The sequence below is a fragment of the Anolis carolinensis genome, chromosome 3 (assembly GCF_035594765.1).
Source record: "Anolis carolinensis isolate JA03-04 chromosome 3, rAnoCar3.1.pri, whole genome shotgun sequence".
Lineage (NCBI taxonomy): Eukaryota > Metazoa > Chordata > Lepidosauria > Squamata > Dactyloidae > Anolis > Anolis carolinensis.
The window spans coordinates 287,790,543-287,803,403 of record NC_085843.1 but is presented as its reverse complement, the minus strand read 5'-3'; the positions used below and the strand labels follow the sequence as shown (position 1 = coordinate 287,803,403).

General features: G+C 44.5%; 1 protein-coding gene across 1 annotated transcript in view; it reads left to right on the top strand.

Annotated features, from left to right (window-relative positions):
- LOC100557913 (probable cation-transporting ATPase 13A5) overlaps positions 1-12,861 on the top strand; it is a 57,446-nt gene that overhangs the window by 15,096 nt on the left and 29,489 nt on the right. Inside the window, exons 8-12 of the mRNA XM_062976950.1 lie at positions 4,277-4,349; positions 4,577-4,708; positions 7,903-8,073; positions 10,731-10,888; positions 11,601-11,789. Coding sequence (XP_062833020.1) covers positions 4,277-4,349; positions 4,577-4,708; positions 7,903-8,073; positions 10,731-10,888; positions 11,601-11,789 — 723 coding nt within the window. The remainder of the gene's footprint in view (positions 1-4,276; positions 4,350-4,576; positions 4,709-7,902; positions 8,074-10,730; positions 10,889-11,600; positions 11,790-12,861) is intronic.

The following is a 12,861-nucleotide window of genomic DNA, read 5'->3' as shown; positions in this document are numbered from 1 at the left end:
CCATTGAGAAAGAGGGACCTGGAAAAGCTTCTCAGCTGCAGAGCTCCTTGGACTTAAGACAACCAAAGACTGTAATGTATATTTTCCTTTATCCCTTTGAAACTTCCAGCTTATTGGGATAACCTTTTGTGAACAATTAAACCAGTTTTGCGTTATCTACAGTGTTTTGGTCCTTGGGAGTTCCAGTTTCCCTAAAGGAGGGCAAGAAGCAATCCCCTGGGGAAAGATGTCACGTCCATGCCTCTTTCGCTAAGAGTTATAGCCCCAGGCGCGATGGCACACCACTTGCTATGGGATACTGGGAGTTGTAGTTTATCAAGATCTTTAGCCTTCTCTGGGTGCGTCTACATTGTTGAATGATGCAGTGTGGCCCCACTTGAGCTGTCATGGTTCCATGCTAAGGATTCCTAGTTTGGTGGGCACCAGTGCTCTTAGCAGAGAAGGCTAAAGACCTTGAAAAACTGCAATTCTCATCATTCTATAACATCTATGTGCATGTGTATGTATGTTTGTGTGTTTGTATCTAATCTCCCCTCTGAAAGCAAACCTTGACGTGGCCATTGAATAGTATCAGGGGCCCCATTATATTCCACCATTGCATCTAATGGGACTTGAGCATCCACAGATTTTGTTATCCATGGCATGTGGGCTCCTAGAAGATGCCGATGGCTTGCCATAGATTCCTGAGTCCAGAGCATTGCTGGGACATGAAAAAAAAAATTAAAAAGTTAGAAAGAGCCAAACAGAGCTTCTGCAAAGTGACCATCGAGGGATCAATCTGAACGGGATGCAAAGGAGGCAAACGGTTTGCTTTGGAATCCAAAGGTGCATCCGTACTGTAGAATGAACACAATTTGAGCCAGGTTCAATGCTATGGAATCACGAGAGTTGTAGTTGGCAAGCTCTTTTTTAGCCATCCCAGCAAAAGAATGCTGGTGCCCCTTTAAACTGTGGCGGGCTGTGGTGCAGGCTGGAGAGCAAGCCAGCTGCAACCAGCTGCAATGAATCACTCTGACCAGGAGGTCATGAGTTCGAGGCCCACTCGGAGCCTATGTTTGTCTTGTCTCTGTTCTATGTTAAACGGCATTGAATATTTGCCTATATGTGTAATGTGATCCGCCCTGAGTCCCCTTCGGGGTGAGAAAGAAGGGCGGAATATAAATGCTGTAAATAAATAAATAAATAAATAAACTCCCAGGACTCCCTAGCATTCAGCCAGGAAAGATAAAGTGGTGTCAAACTGCAGTGTGGATGCACTCCAGTGCACAATGTCACTATTGCTGTCCATTCTCATGGCAGAAAGGCTGAGATTATTGGGTTCATTGGAGTTGTATAACCAGTAATCCTCAGTTGGGGACCGTGAACGGGCTGCGGTGAGGAACAGAGCGGTTGTTGACTGTCATTGGAGCTTGTTCTTCTTGACTCCTTCCATTCGCTTTGGTTTTGTTGAATCGCCAGGCTTCACCTTCTGTTTGCTTTCTGTCTCCGTTTCTCCTCTTAATGGGTTTCTGTGTACCTTAGGCGCCCGGTTCCTCCCAACAGCCCGTGAAGTTCTTATGAATAGAAGGATGAATCAAATGTCAACATAAGAAATAAAAGATTTCTGACAGACAGACCGCCCCAAAACCACTTGCTAAAAACTCTTTAAGAGGAAGACTTTTGTGTAGAAGATTATGCAACGTATGGGATGGCTTTGTTTTCATTTTTGTTTATTTATGGAAAGGCTCTTTCAGTTTCTACTTGGCATTTACAAATGTGGATGATTTCCTCTGTTTTTATGAGAGTTTCTTCACTGCTTCCTGAAACTGGCAAAACAAAAGAGGGTCCTTAGTGTTCAGGACACAACAACAACAACAACAACAACAATAACATCTTCCATTTGAAATTCTGTTGGATTGTACTTTTAATATAGAAGACATGACAACTTTATAACAATTTTCGGTATATATACAATGTGTTTTAAGGTCTGAAAGCTTTGAAAGAAGAATGTTGGTTTCAGAACCTCCAAGGGTGGAGAGTCCACTTTCTTCCCTGAGAAAGTCTATGTCACTGTCCATGTCAGAAATCCTGCAAGTCGCTTCTGGTGTGAGAGAATCAGCCGTCTACAAAAATGTTGTCCAGGGGACACTCGGATGAGTTAGGATCCTGCAGGGAGGCTTCTTTAATGTTCCCCTAAACAGAAATTATACTGTGTTGAAGGTTTTCATGGCCGGAATCACAGGGTTGTTGTGTGTTTTCCGGGCTGTATGGCCATGCTCCAGAAGCATTCTCTCCTGACGTTTCACCCACATCTATGGCAGGCATCCTCTGAGGTTGCCTAGTTTCCAACAGACCACACAACCTCTGAGGATGCCTGCCATAGATGTGGGTGAAACGTCAGTAGAGAATGCTTCTGGAACATGGCCATACAGTCTGGAAAACACACAACAACCCAGAAATTATATTGTTTAGCCGGTATTGCACCACCTGACATCCGCTACGAAGTAGCAGCCAGCAATGAAAGGACCAAGGCAGTGACATCTCCGGCCCATCCTCTATTTGGATATAAGCCAGCATGCCAATGCCTTAACTCAAGAAACAGCTTCCTAAGATCTACGGAGATACGCGCAGGAACACCTCAGCAAGCAAGAGTCCAAAAGTGGCAGGCTAAAACCCGAAACCTCAATCCGTGGCTGATACCAAATGAGAAACGCCCTCCTGGGCACACAGAAGCCTGGGCAACTTGGAAAGCGCTGAACACACTGTGTTCTGGCACCACGAGGTTCAGAGCCAACCTTAAGAAATGGGGCCACAAAGTGGAGTCCACGACATGCGAGTGTGGAGAACAGCAAACCACAGACCACTGACTACAATGTGGTCTGAGCCCCACCACATGCTCAAAGGAGGACCTTCTTATAATGACACCAAAGACACTCCAAGGGCCCAGCTTCATAGAATCATAGAATCATAGAATCGTAGAGTTGGAAGAGACCACATGGGCCATCCAGTCCAACCCCCTGCTAAGAAGCAGGAAATCGCATTCAAAGCACCCCCGACAGATGGCCATCCAGCCTCTGCTTAAAAGCCTCCAAGGAAGGAGCCTCCACCACGGCCCCGGGGAGAGAGTTCCACTGTCGAACAGCCCTTCTCACAGTGAGGAAGTTCTTCCTGATGTTCAGGTGGAATCTCCTTTCCTGTAGTTTGAAGCCCTTGTTCCCTTGCGTCCTAGTCTGCAGGGCAGCAGAAAACAAGCTCCCTCCCTCCTCCCTATGACTTCCCTTCACGTATTTGTACATGGCTATCATCATGTCTCCTCTCAGCCTTCTCTTCTGCAGGCTAAACATGCCCAGCTCTTTAAGCCGCTCCTCATAGGGCTTGTTCTCCAGACCCTTAATCATTTTAGTTGCCCTCCTCTGGGCGCTTTCCAGCTTGTCAACATCTCCCTTCATCTGCGGTGCCCAAAACTGGACACAGTATTCCAGGTGTGGTCTGACCAAGGCAGAATAGAATAAGGGGGAGCAGGACTTCCCTGGATCTAGACGCTATTCCCCTATTGATGAGGCCAGAATCCCATTGGCTTTTTTAGCTGCTGCATCACATTGTTGGCTCATGTTTAACTTGTTGTCCACGAGGACTCCAAGATCTTTTTCACATGTACTACTGTCAAGCCAGGCATCGTCCCCCATTCTGTATCTTTGATTTCCATTTTTTCTACCGAAGTGAAGTATCTTGCATTTGTCCCTGTTGAACTTCATTTTGTTAGTTTTGGCCAATCATCTCTCTAGTCTGTCAAGATCGTTTTGAATTCTGCTCCTGTCTTCTGGAGTGTTGGCTCTCCCTCCCAGTTTTGTGTCGTCTGCAAACTTGATGATCGTGCCTTCTGACCCTTCGTCTAAGTCGTTAATAAAGATGTTGAACAGAACCGGGCCCAGGACGGAGCCCTGCGGCACTCCACTTGTCACTTCCTTCCATGATGAAGATGACGCATTAGTGGACGCTTCTGGTCAAAGGAAATCTTGTATCATGCCAAGTTTTTAACTTTGTTTGTGTGTGTGTGTTTTTTAATACATTATAATTGTACTCACAGTTTGCTTTTGACATGATAAATGAATAAATACTGCCAGAAGAGTGCTCCTCACATTTCAAGGGAGTCTCTTTTCTTGCCACTTGAATCCACTCGTTTATGTCCTGGCCTCTGGATCTCCAGAAGCAAGTTCTCTCCACCTTTGACAGTCTTCCAGCTACTTAGACATGGCTCTCGTGTTACCTCTCCTCCTTTTCTTTCCATTTCCCACAGCAATCCGTCAAATTGCACAACTTGGTGGAGGAGCACAACAAGGTCCAAGTCAAGGTCTGGACTAAACCTGAAGGTGAGAATATGCTGCCTCCTTCCCTGGAGGTTTTCATGCAGAGGCTGGATGGACATCTCTTGGGAGGAGTTTGGATGTCTCTTCCTGGATGGCGGAAGGGGGTTGGACTGGATGGCCTTTGGGGGTCCCTTCCAATGAAGGAGAGGATCAGCACAACCCAACTTGTAGGCATATAGCAATGGCAACACTTGAATGTCCTTGCTTTTATGGATTGTGTCTTTCCGCAGGTGGGCACCAGTCGGAGTCCTGCCACTTGGTCCCGGGAGACGTCCTCCTCTTGGAAGGGCAGAAGCTTTCCTTGCCCTGCGATGCCATCCTCCTGGACGGAAGCTGCGTGGTCAATGAAGGCATGCTCACAGGTGTGCAACCACAATGGCCTTCATCATGCTCTCCTTTTGCGCCTTTTCCCAAACAGGGGCTGCTTCTGCCATCAGGGGTCTTTTGGGCAGAAGAGAGTTTTCAAACGCTTATAGAAGGTGCAACGTGGCAGCCACCAAAGACTCAGGGAGGAGACCTTTACTTTTACTTTTTCTTCTTCTTCACTTTAGATGGTAGCGTAACTTAGTTTAGAATATATGTGACAGAGGCCTGGATGTTGGAGAACACTAACAAGTTTATTCAGGCACAGAGCTTAGTGGTTACAATGTTGCTTCTCAGAGTTACACTTTCTTCAACCGTTGCAAATATAACCTATGATGAATCCAATTTCAAAATACTTTCTCCTTTCCTTGAGCAGTCTAAAACTTTTTCTTCTCTTACAACCAAAGCTATCAACTGATCACTTTGGATCTAACTGGGATTGCTTCCCCTTACCACTCAGACTCTACGAATAAACCCAAACAAGTCACTTAACTTGCTTAATATGACACAACTAGAGATCTGAGCTTCCCTGGTTTCCCTAACCTGGAACCAGTGTCTTCCCTGTGACTCAGATCACAGATGACTGCTTTTTTAAAACATTCCCTCCTTTTTCTACAAACAGTGGTTGGCTCCGCCCTCGTTACTATGGCAACCTGCCTCAGAATGCTAAGATGCCATAACTGTAATACTTACCCTTTTAAAACATAAACACACAATTAAACATAACATCTGTAAACCAAAATTCATACTTCATTACAGAAGGAATGCAGCTTGATGCTATTTATTATTCATTTATTTGCAGTATTTATATTCCACCCTTCTTTCTCACCCCGAAAGGGACTCAGGGTGGATCACTATGCACATATACATGGCAAACATTCAATGGAATTAGACATACAACATACCGTATATACTCGAGTATAAGTTGACCTGAATATAAGCTGAGGCACCTAATTTTACCATAAAAACTGGGAAAACTTATTGACTTGAGTATAAGACGAGGGTGGGAAATGCAGCAGCTATGGGTCAAATTCAAAAATAAAAATAGATATTAATAAAATTGCATTGTTTGAAGCATCAGTAGGTTAAATGCTTTTGAATATTTATATAAAACTGTAATTTAAGATAATAATAATAATACTTTAATAAGACTGTCAAACTCTGAATACCTATATATTGAAGTATGAGCTGACCTGAATAGAAGCCAGCCAGGACCCTCACTCGAGTATAAGCCGAGGGGAGCTTTTTCAGCCCTAAAAAAGGGCTTATATTCGAGTGTATACAGTATATAGACAGACATAGAGGCAATTTAACATTTTCCAGCTTCCGGCTTCATGACGGTATGCTTGATTCCGGCCACGGGTGGACCTGCCGCTTCACCGTCCATTTGTGACACCAAGTCCTTGATGGAATACTTCCTCATTTCTTTCCGCACGCTGCTGGAAGTTTTTATGGTGTCGTAAATTAGTTAAATTAGCCTCTCCACATAAAGCGGTACCTAAATTTACTTCTCAACAGATGCAACTGTCTTCCGAGCTGCGTAGGTCAACAGCGAGCTCACTCTGATCCGGGCTGGCTTCAAACTCATGACCTCTCAGTCAGTAGTGATTTATTGCAGCTGGCTACTAAACAGCTGGGTCACAGCCCAGCCCATTCTACTTGAATTCAATTTTTATAGCTCAATGCTATGGAATCATGAGCTGTCATTTTACAAGGTCTTTAACCTTCTTTGGGCCACCAGACTACAACTCCCAGCATTCCATAGCATTGAGCTCAAGTTCAAGTATAGTCAAGCTGCCTTCCTTCCCCAGTACAGAGATTATGCTTTTGCCCTGAAATGCGATGACACTTTTGCCCTCATAGGCCATGATGTGTTAATGCTTTTGCTTTGAATTGTTATAACACGATGACCTCTTTTGCTCTGAAATGCTGTAGTGTAAGACAATTACCTTCAAAGGGTCCTGGCTCAGGAGGGAAATCAGGCAGAAAACCCAGTTTCATGAGAGATGCAGAAAGCAAAGTTTATTTTCACCACAGCTGTGCGAAGGCGACAGCCGTACATACCCCAGAGGGCTGTACCATGCAAATGGCTGTCGCAAAAGCATGTCGCAGTAAACAAATAATTTATACCTTTGGCTTATCTAAAATTGACCAATGGCTGAGGGTCTTCTTCACCTTCCACACCTACTTATTTACAGTATTTATATTTATTTACAGTATTTATATTCCGCCCTTCTCACCCCGAAGGGGACTCAGGGCGGATTAACATTGCACACATATAAGGCAAACATTCAATGCCATAACATAGAACAGAGACAGAGACAGACGTAGGCACGGGTTGGCCTCAAACTCATGACCTCTTGGTCAGAGTGATTTGTTGCAGCTGGCTGCTAACCAGCCTGTGCCACAGCCTGACCACTTGGCATAAGTGATACCTGTGACCTTACTTGTTGAGTTCAAGCTAACTTTTGGTCTTGGAACTTTCTGGAGAAAGGCACCAGCTCACACGAAGGGAGGGGCATATGCAGAGACAAAGCTACATACCATGTTTCCCCGAAAATATGACAGTGTCTTATATTAATTTTTTCTCCCAAAGAGGTGCTAGGTCTTATTTCAGGGAATGTCTTATTTTTCAATGAAGAAAAATTCACATTATTGTTGAACAAAACATTTGAGCATTTATTATATACTATACAGTAGTTGTCATCACAAACCAACATAACCAGACAAACTGTGAATCCTATCAAGAATTTCTTGTTACTACCATTATTTCCATGTACACCTGGTATGTACATTTACCAATCCTGAATGCTCTGGTGTTCTGTTTGGCAGGCGCTAGGCATAGTTCCAAACAAAAACTTTGCTAGGTCTTACTTTCGGAGGAGGCCTTATATTTAGTAATTCAGCAAAACCTCTACTAGGTCTTATTTCCGGGGATGTCTTATTTTCGGGGAAACAGGGTAGGCAAAAATTTACTATTTTCTAGCTTATGGTCCCTTCAGTAGCTCTATGATACTTTTGTCTTGTGATGCTGTAATGCTTTTGCCTTGAGTTGGCATACTGTTATGACACTATTGCCTTGAATGCTCTGATGCTCTGATGCTTTTGCCCTGTAACATTACGGCTCCCATGTGGCACTTCTGTGTACTGACCCAAGGTGTGTGTGTGTCTGGGATGTGGGCTTCCTTTGCAGGTGAGAGTGTCCCGGTGACCAAGACCCCTTTGCCCCAAGCGGACAACGTCCAGCCCTGGAAGAAGCACAGCCTGGAGGACCACCGGCGCCACGTCCTCTTCTGCGGCACAGAGGTCATCCAGACCAGGCCCAGCGGCAAAGGGCCGGCCAGAGCCGTCGTGCTGCAGACAGGTGAGGGGCTTCGCTCCACCTTTTGAGGAAGAGGAGGGACACTTTGTCCTTGTAGCTACAAGAGAGAGAGAGAAAAGGGGAGATGGAAGCTCCCATTGCATAGAGTCACAGAATCGTAGAGTTCAAAGAGAACCTAAGGCCTGTCCAGTCCAAACGTCATTAATACTTTTTGAACCCCAGAATGTTCTTTAATCTCTTTTCCGGGGAACAGAATGCAAGACCCCAGTATTGGCTTTTATAAATAATAATAATAATAATAATAATAATAATAATAATAATAATACTTTTATAATAAATAATAATAATAATAATAATAATAATAATAATAATAATAATAAGACTCAAAGACTCTGGCAGAAACCAGTGCAGGTGGTCCTGGTGGTGATGGGCACACTGGGTGCCATGCCAAAAGATCTCAGCCGGCATTTGGAAACAATAGACATTGACAAAATTACGATCTGCCAACTGCAAAAGGCCACCCTGCTGGGATCTGCACGCATCATCCGAAAATACATCACACAGTCCTAGACACTTGGGAAGTGTTCGACTTGTGGTTTTATGAAACGAAATCCAGCATGTCTATCTTGTTTGCTGTGTCATACAACGTCGTTGTGTCAATAATAATAATAATAATAATAATAATAATAATAATAAGTTTATTTGTATCCCGCCACCATCTCCCCTGGAGGGGACTCACCGAAATATCAGATACAAAATGATAACAATGTACAATACATCAATAAACAGTAACGCGCACCAGTTATAATATTTAAACATTGACCAGAGAAACGAAACACACTTACTAAAAACATAGAATTAAAAACAGTGAGGTTGTAATGATAGATTAGCAAAGTACACATTATAAGTTGCGAACTCAGAAACATAGATGAAGTGCCACAGATTCGCTTGAGGTCAATTTGGGATGAGAGAAGCCCTGAGCTAATATCAAGTTATATAATATAATAGTTATATTGGTTACACAGACAAAAAGGGGAAATATCACATATACTGTGCTTGTTTATCAAGCTATTCCCCTTCCAACCCTGTTCTATGCCTGCAAAACTTGGAAAGTCTACAGACGTCACACTCAACCATTGGAATAATTCCACCAGCATTGCCTCCGAAAAATCCTACAAATCTCTTGGGAAGATAGGCGGAGAAATCTTAGCGTGCTGGAAGAAGCAAAGAACACCAGCATTAAAGCAATGCTCCTTCGCCATCAACTCCGCTGGACTGAAGGCCACGTTGTCCGAATGCCCAAAGATCACCGTCTCCCAAAGCAGTTGCTATACTCCCAACTCAAGAACGGGAAACATAATGTTGGTGGACAGAAAAAGAGATTTTTTTTAACCATTAAGCATCCAAGAAAGATTGTGGTTGAGCAATGAATGAATACATTGCAATATTTATATGTAACGGATGAAATAAGAATGATGTCAAAGTACCGTAATAGAATTGGCAGTGCTGTATTTTGATAATGGGAGGGAGGGTGGGTATAGACCTGGGAATAGAAAGTGTGACGCGGCAATTGTATTATGTTTCAATCAATAAAAAAGAAAAATATTTTAAAAAGAAGACACCATCCAAGCACTCCAGACAGATGTCCATCAAGTCTCTGCTTCAAAATTCCATCAGACTCCAAGCAGATTCCATGGTTGAGTAGCTCTGATGATGAAGACCCTCATGTTGAGGTGGAATCTCTTTGCAAGGACTTTGAATCCATTGCTCCATTGTATTTCCTGGAGTAGCAAAAATAAGTTTGCCCCTTCTCCTCAATGGGACCTCCTTCCAAATAGCTAAACATGGCCCTTATATTCCCCTTTCCCAGCCTTATATTATCACAGCTAAATCTCCTCAGTTTCCAGAGCTGCTTCTCGCAGAGATTCACAATTTCCAGGTCTTTGACCATTTTTGTCATCTTTTCCTCTCTTCTTTCCACCTTACGCATCTCCTTCTTGAATGGCGTTGCTGGAGGGCTCCCAGCACATCCTGTGAGCCTAATGCATTAATCCCTTGTTCATCTTGTTTGGAATGAATGAGCCGCTAAACTCTAATCACCCCCTTTATGAGGTAAATTCCCATTAAAATAGCAGATTAAAAATGCACCAGTGAGACTTACGCGGTGTGAGTTTTAGAAGGCTTCTGTGTCTTCAGGAAGGCAAAGGAACGCAAAGTTAGCTTTAAAGTTTAAAAGCATTTATTGAGGTAAAAGGAAATCCATTGATGGATAGAAAAGGTTTGGAGCTAACTAGCTAATCTATCCTGTTCTAATACACATAGACGGATCAAAATAACAAAGGTATAGATAGCTACATCTTGGAATATAGGAGCAGACAGAGTGCATCCTCTCTCTGGAACAAAGCAGGAAGCAGGAATGGCGACTAAGCCTCGTGGATCGCTTCTTCTCTAGGGCCATAAACATTCCAAAGTCCAAATTGGGGAAAGTTACGTCAAAGCCCTAGGAGAGATCACATTTCTAAAGCATCGAAGGGTGGGGTTGACCTAAACAGGACACAAGGGAGGAAACAGTAGTAAAGCCTAATCAAAGCATGCATGGAACTGGGGAAGGTGCCCCTAACTCTTTTTCTAGGCTTCCTATCTAACCATATAGACTTAAGCAGTGCAGGATGACATTTTTCCAACACATCTTCCCGCAGGTTTCAATACGGCGAAAGGAGACCTGGTGCGGTCCATCCTCTACCCGAAGCCCATGAACTTCAGGCTCTACAAAGAGGCCTTCCTCTTCATTGTTGGTCTGGTCATCATTGGGCTCATAGGGCTGGTCTACGCAGCAGCCGTCTTTGGGAGCCGAGGGGTGAGTTTGGGCAGCAGAACCCCATCCTGAGCCCCCTTTTTCCCACAATGTCCAGCCAGGGGGTCAGTGGGGGTCCACAGTCTCTCTTCTTGGAAGGAGGAGAAGCGGCCACGTTGCCTTCAAGGGTGATGAGAACATGCTGTGGACACATTCAACACCAAGGAGGGACCTGATGTTTCTCTGCTTGGGGTTGTGCCTTTTGGGAGAGGGATGTTGCCTCGTTCCCAGTTTCCTTTCCCCATTTCCCTCCTCTGTTCATCACTAGACACTCAACATCCCTTCTGGACACTGAGCATGTCTTCCAATGGCAGTTTGGGTCAAGCCTTGCTTGGTTTTATCTTTTCCAAAAATATTGGGGAAACCAAATCTGCAAACTGCTCCAACTTGTATCTCCAGAGCCTGTTGCAACTCAGCCTGGGTTGATTGCTTGTTAGCGGTGACATGGAATTTAGACCTCAATGAAATGGGAGGGGACGGTCTGGTGAGCCTTATGCCAACCATAATTAAGAACCAAAGTTCCAGATGAAAAACTCACCAGTGAAGCAAAGACAAAGGAGAGAGGCATTTATTGGATTCTTGGCCTTCTCCACTCCATGCCCATAACCACTGGATTCTCTCCCCTTGGTGGCCATTCATCTTCCCTCTCGCCTGCAATCTGCAATGCTTGCTTCTTCTCATGCGCTGCTTGATGCGCCTGTCCCTGTTTCCCCAGAGGCCTGTGTCGGACACCGTGGCCATGGCCCTCCTCCTCCTGACAGTCGCTGTCCCTCCGGCCATTCCGGCCGCCTTGACCACCGGCATCGTCTACGCCCAGCGGAGGCTCAAGAAGAAGAAGATCTTCTGCATCAGCCCTCAAAGGATCAACATCTGCGGGCAGATCAACATGGTCTGCTTTGACAAGGTGCGTCCCTTGAACTTCCAGCTGGTTTCGGGCAGCCAGAGAGAGAGAAGGTACATCTACACTGTAGAATTAATGCCACTTGACTCCCCATTGACTGCCATGGTTCCATGCAATGGAATCCTCAGAGTTGTAGTAGTTTTACAAGGTCTTTAGCCTTCTCTGCCAAAAAGTGCTGGTGCCTCACTAAACTATAACTCACAGGATCCCATAGCATAAAGCCTCAGCAGTCAAAGTGCCTTTATTCTGCAGTGTAGATGCACAGAGAGAGAGAGCCTTGCTTCCCAAAGGCAAGATGGGTACGAATGAGAGACATAGAGCTACTACAGTGTCCTGGGTGAATGTCATGATCTCAGATCTTTGACATATCCAGACACAGAGCAAGCGCTGACAAAGAACAGATGCCAGCCATAAAACGGGCCAGCCATAAAACCTCAATTACCCTCTGGTACATGAGAGCCCCTATATAAATGGGCTACAGTGAAGATTCTGGTATTCTGTACAATAAAACCTGTTGGAATCTACCAGCGTGTGTCTTGGTGCTTTCTTCTGTGGAAGACTTACCCACAGCACAACTGGAAGAAGAGAACCTTACAATTTGTACAGAATACCAGAATCTTCTCTGTAGCCCATTTATATAGGGGCTCTCACATACCAGAGGGTAATTGAGGTTTTATGGCTGGCCCGTTTTATGGCTGGCATCTGTTCTTTGTCAGTGCTTGCTCTGTGTCCGGAGATGTCAAAGATTGAAGATCATGACATCGAATGTAGGAGCAACTTTATTGAAGTTGTATCAAATTGTAGCCTTGTTGTATGCCACCGTGGATCTCGTATTGGGCAAGATAGCAACCTGCTTTGGGTCTCCATTCTGGGGAAAAAGAAGGATAGCACTAATAATGTTAACAGAAAGAACAGAGGACTGAATCAGGTTTGTTTCCATGTCAGGAGCGACTTGAGAAACTGCAAGTCGCTTCTGGTGTGAGAGAATTGGCCGTCTGCAAGGACGTTGCCCAGGAGACTTTGCCCGGATGTTTTGATGTTTTTACCATCATTGTGGGAGGGAGGCTTCTTTCAT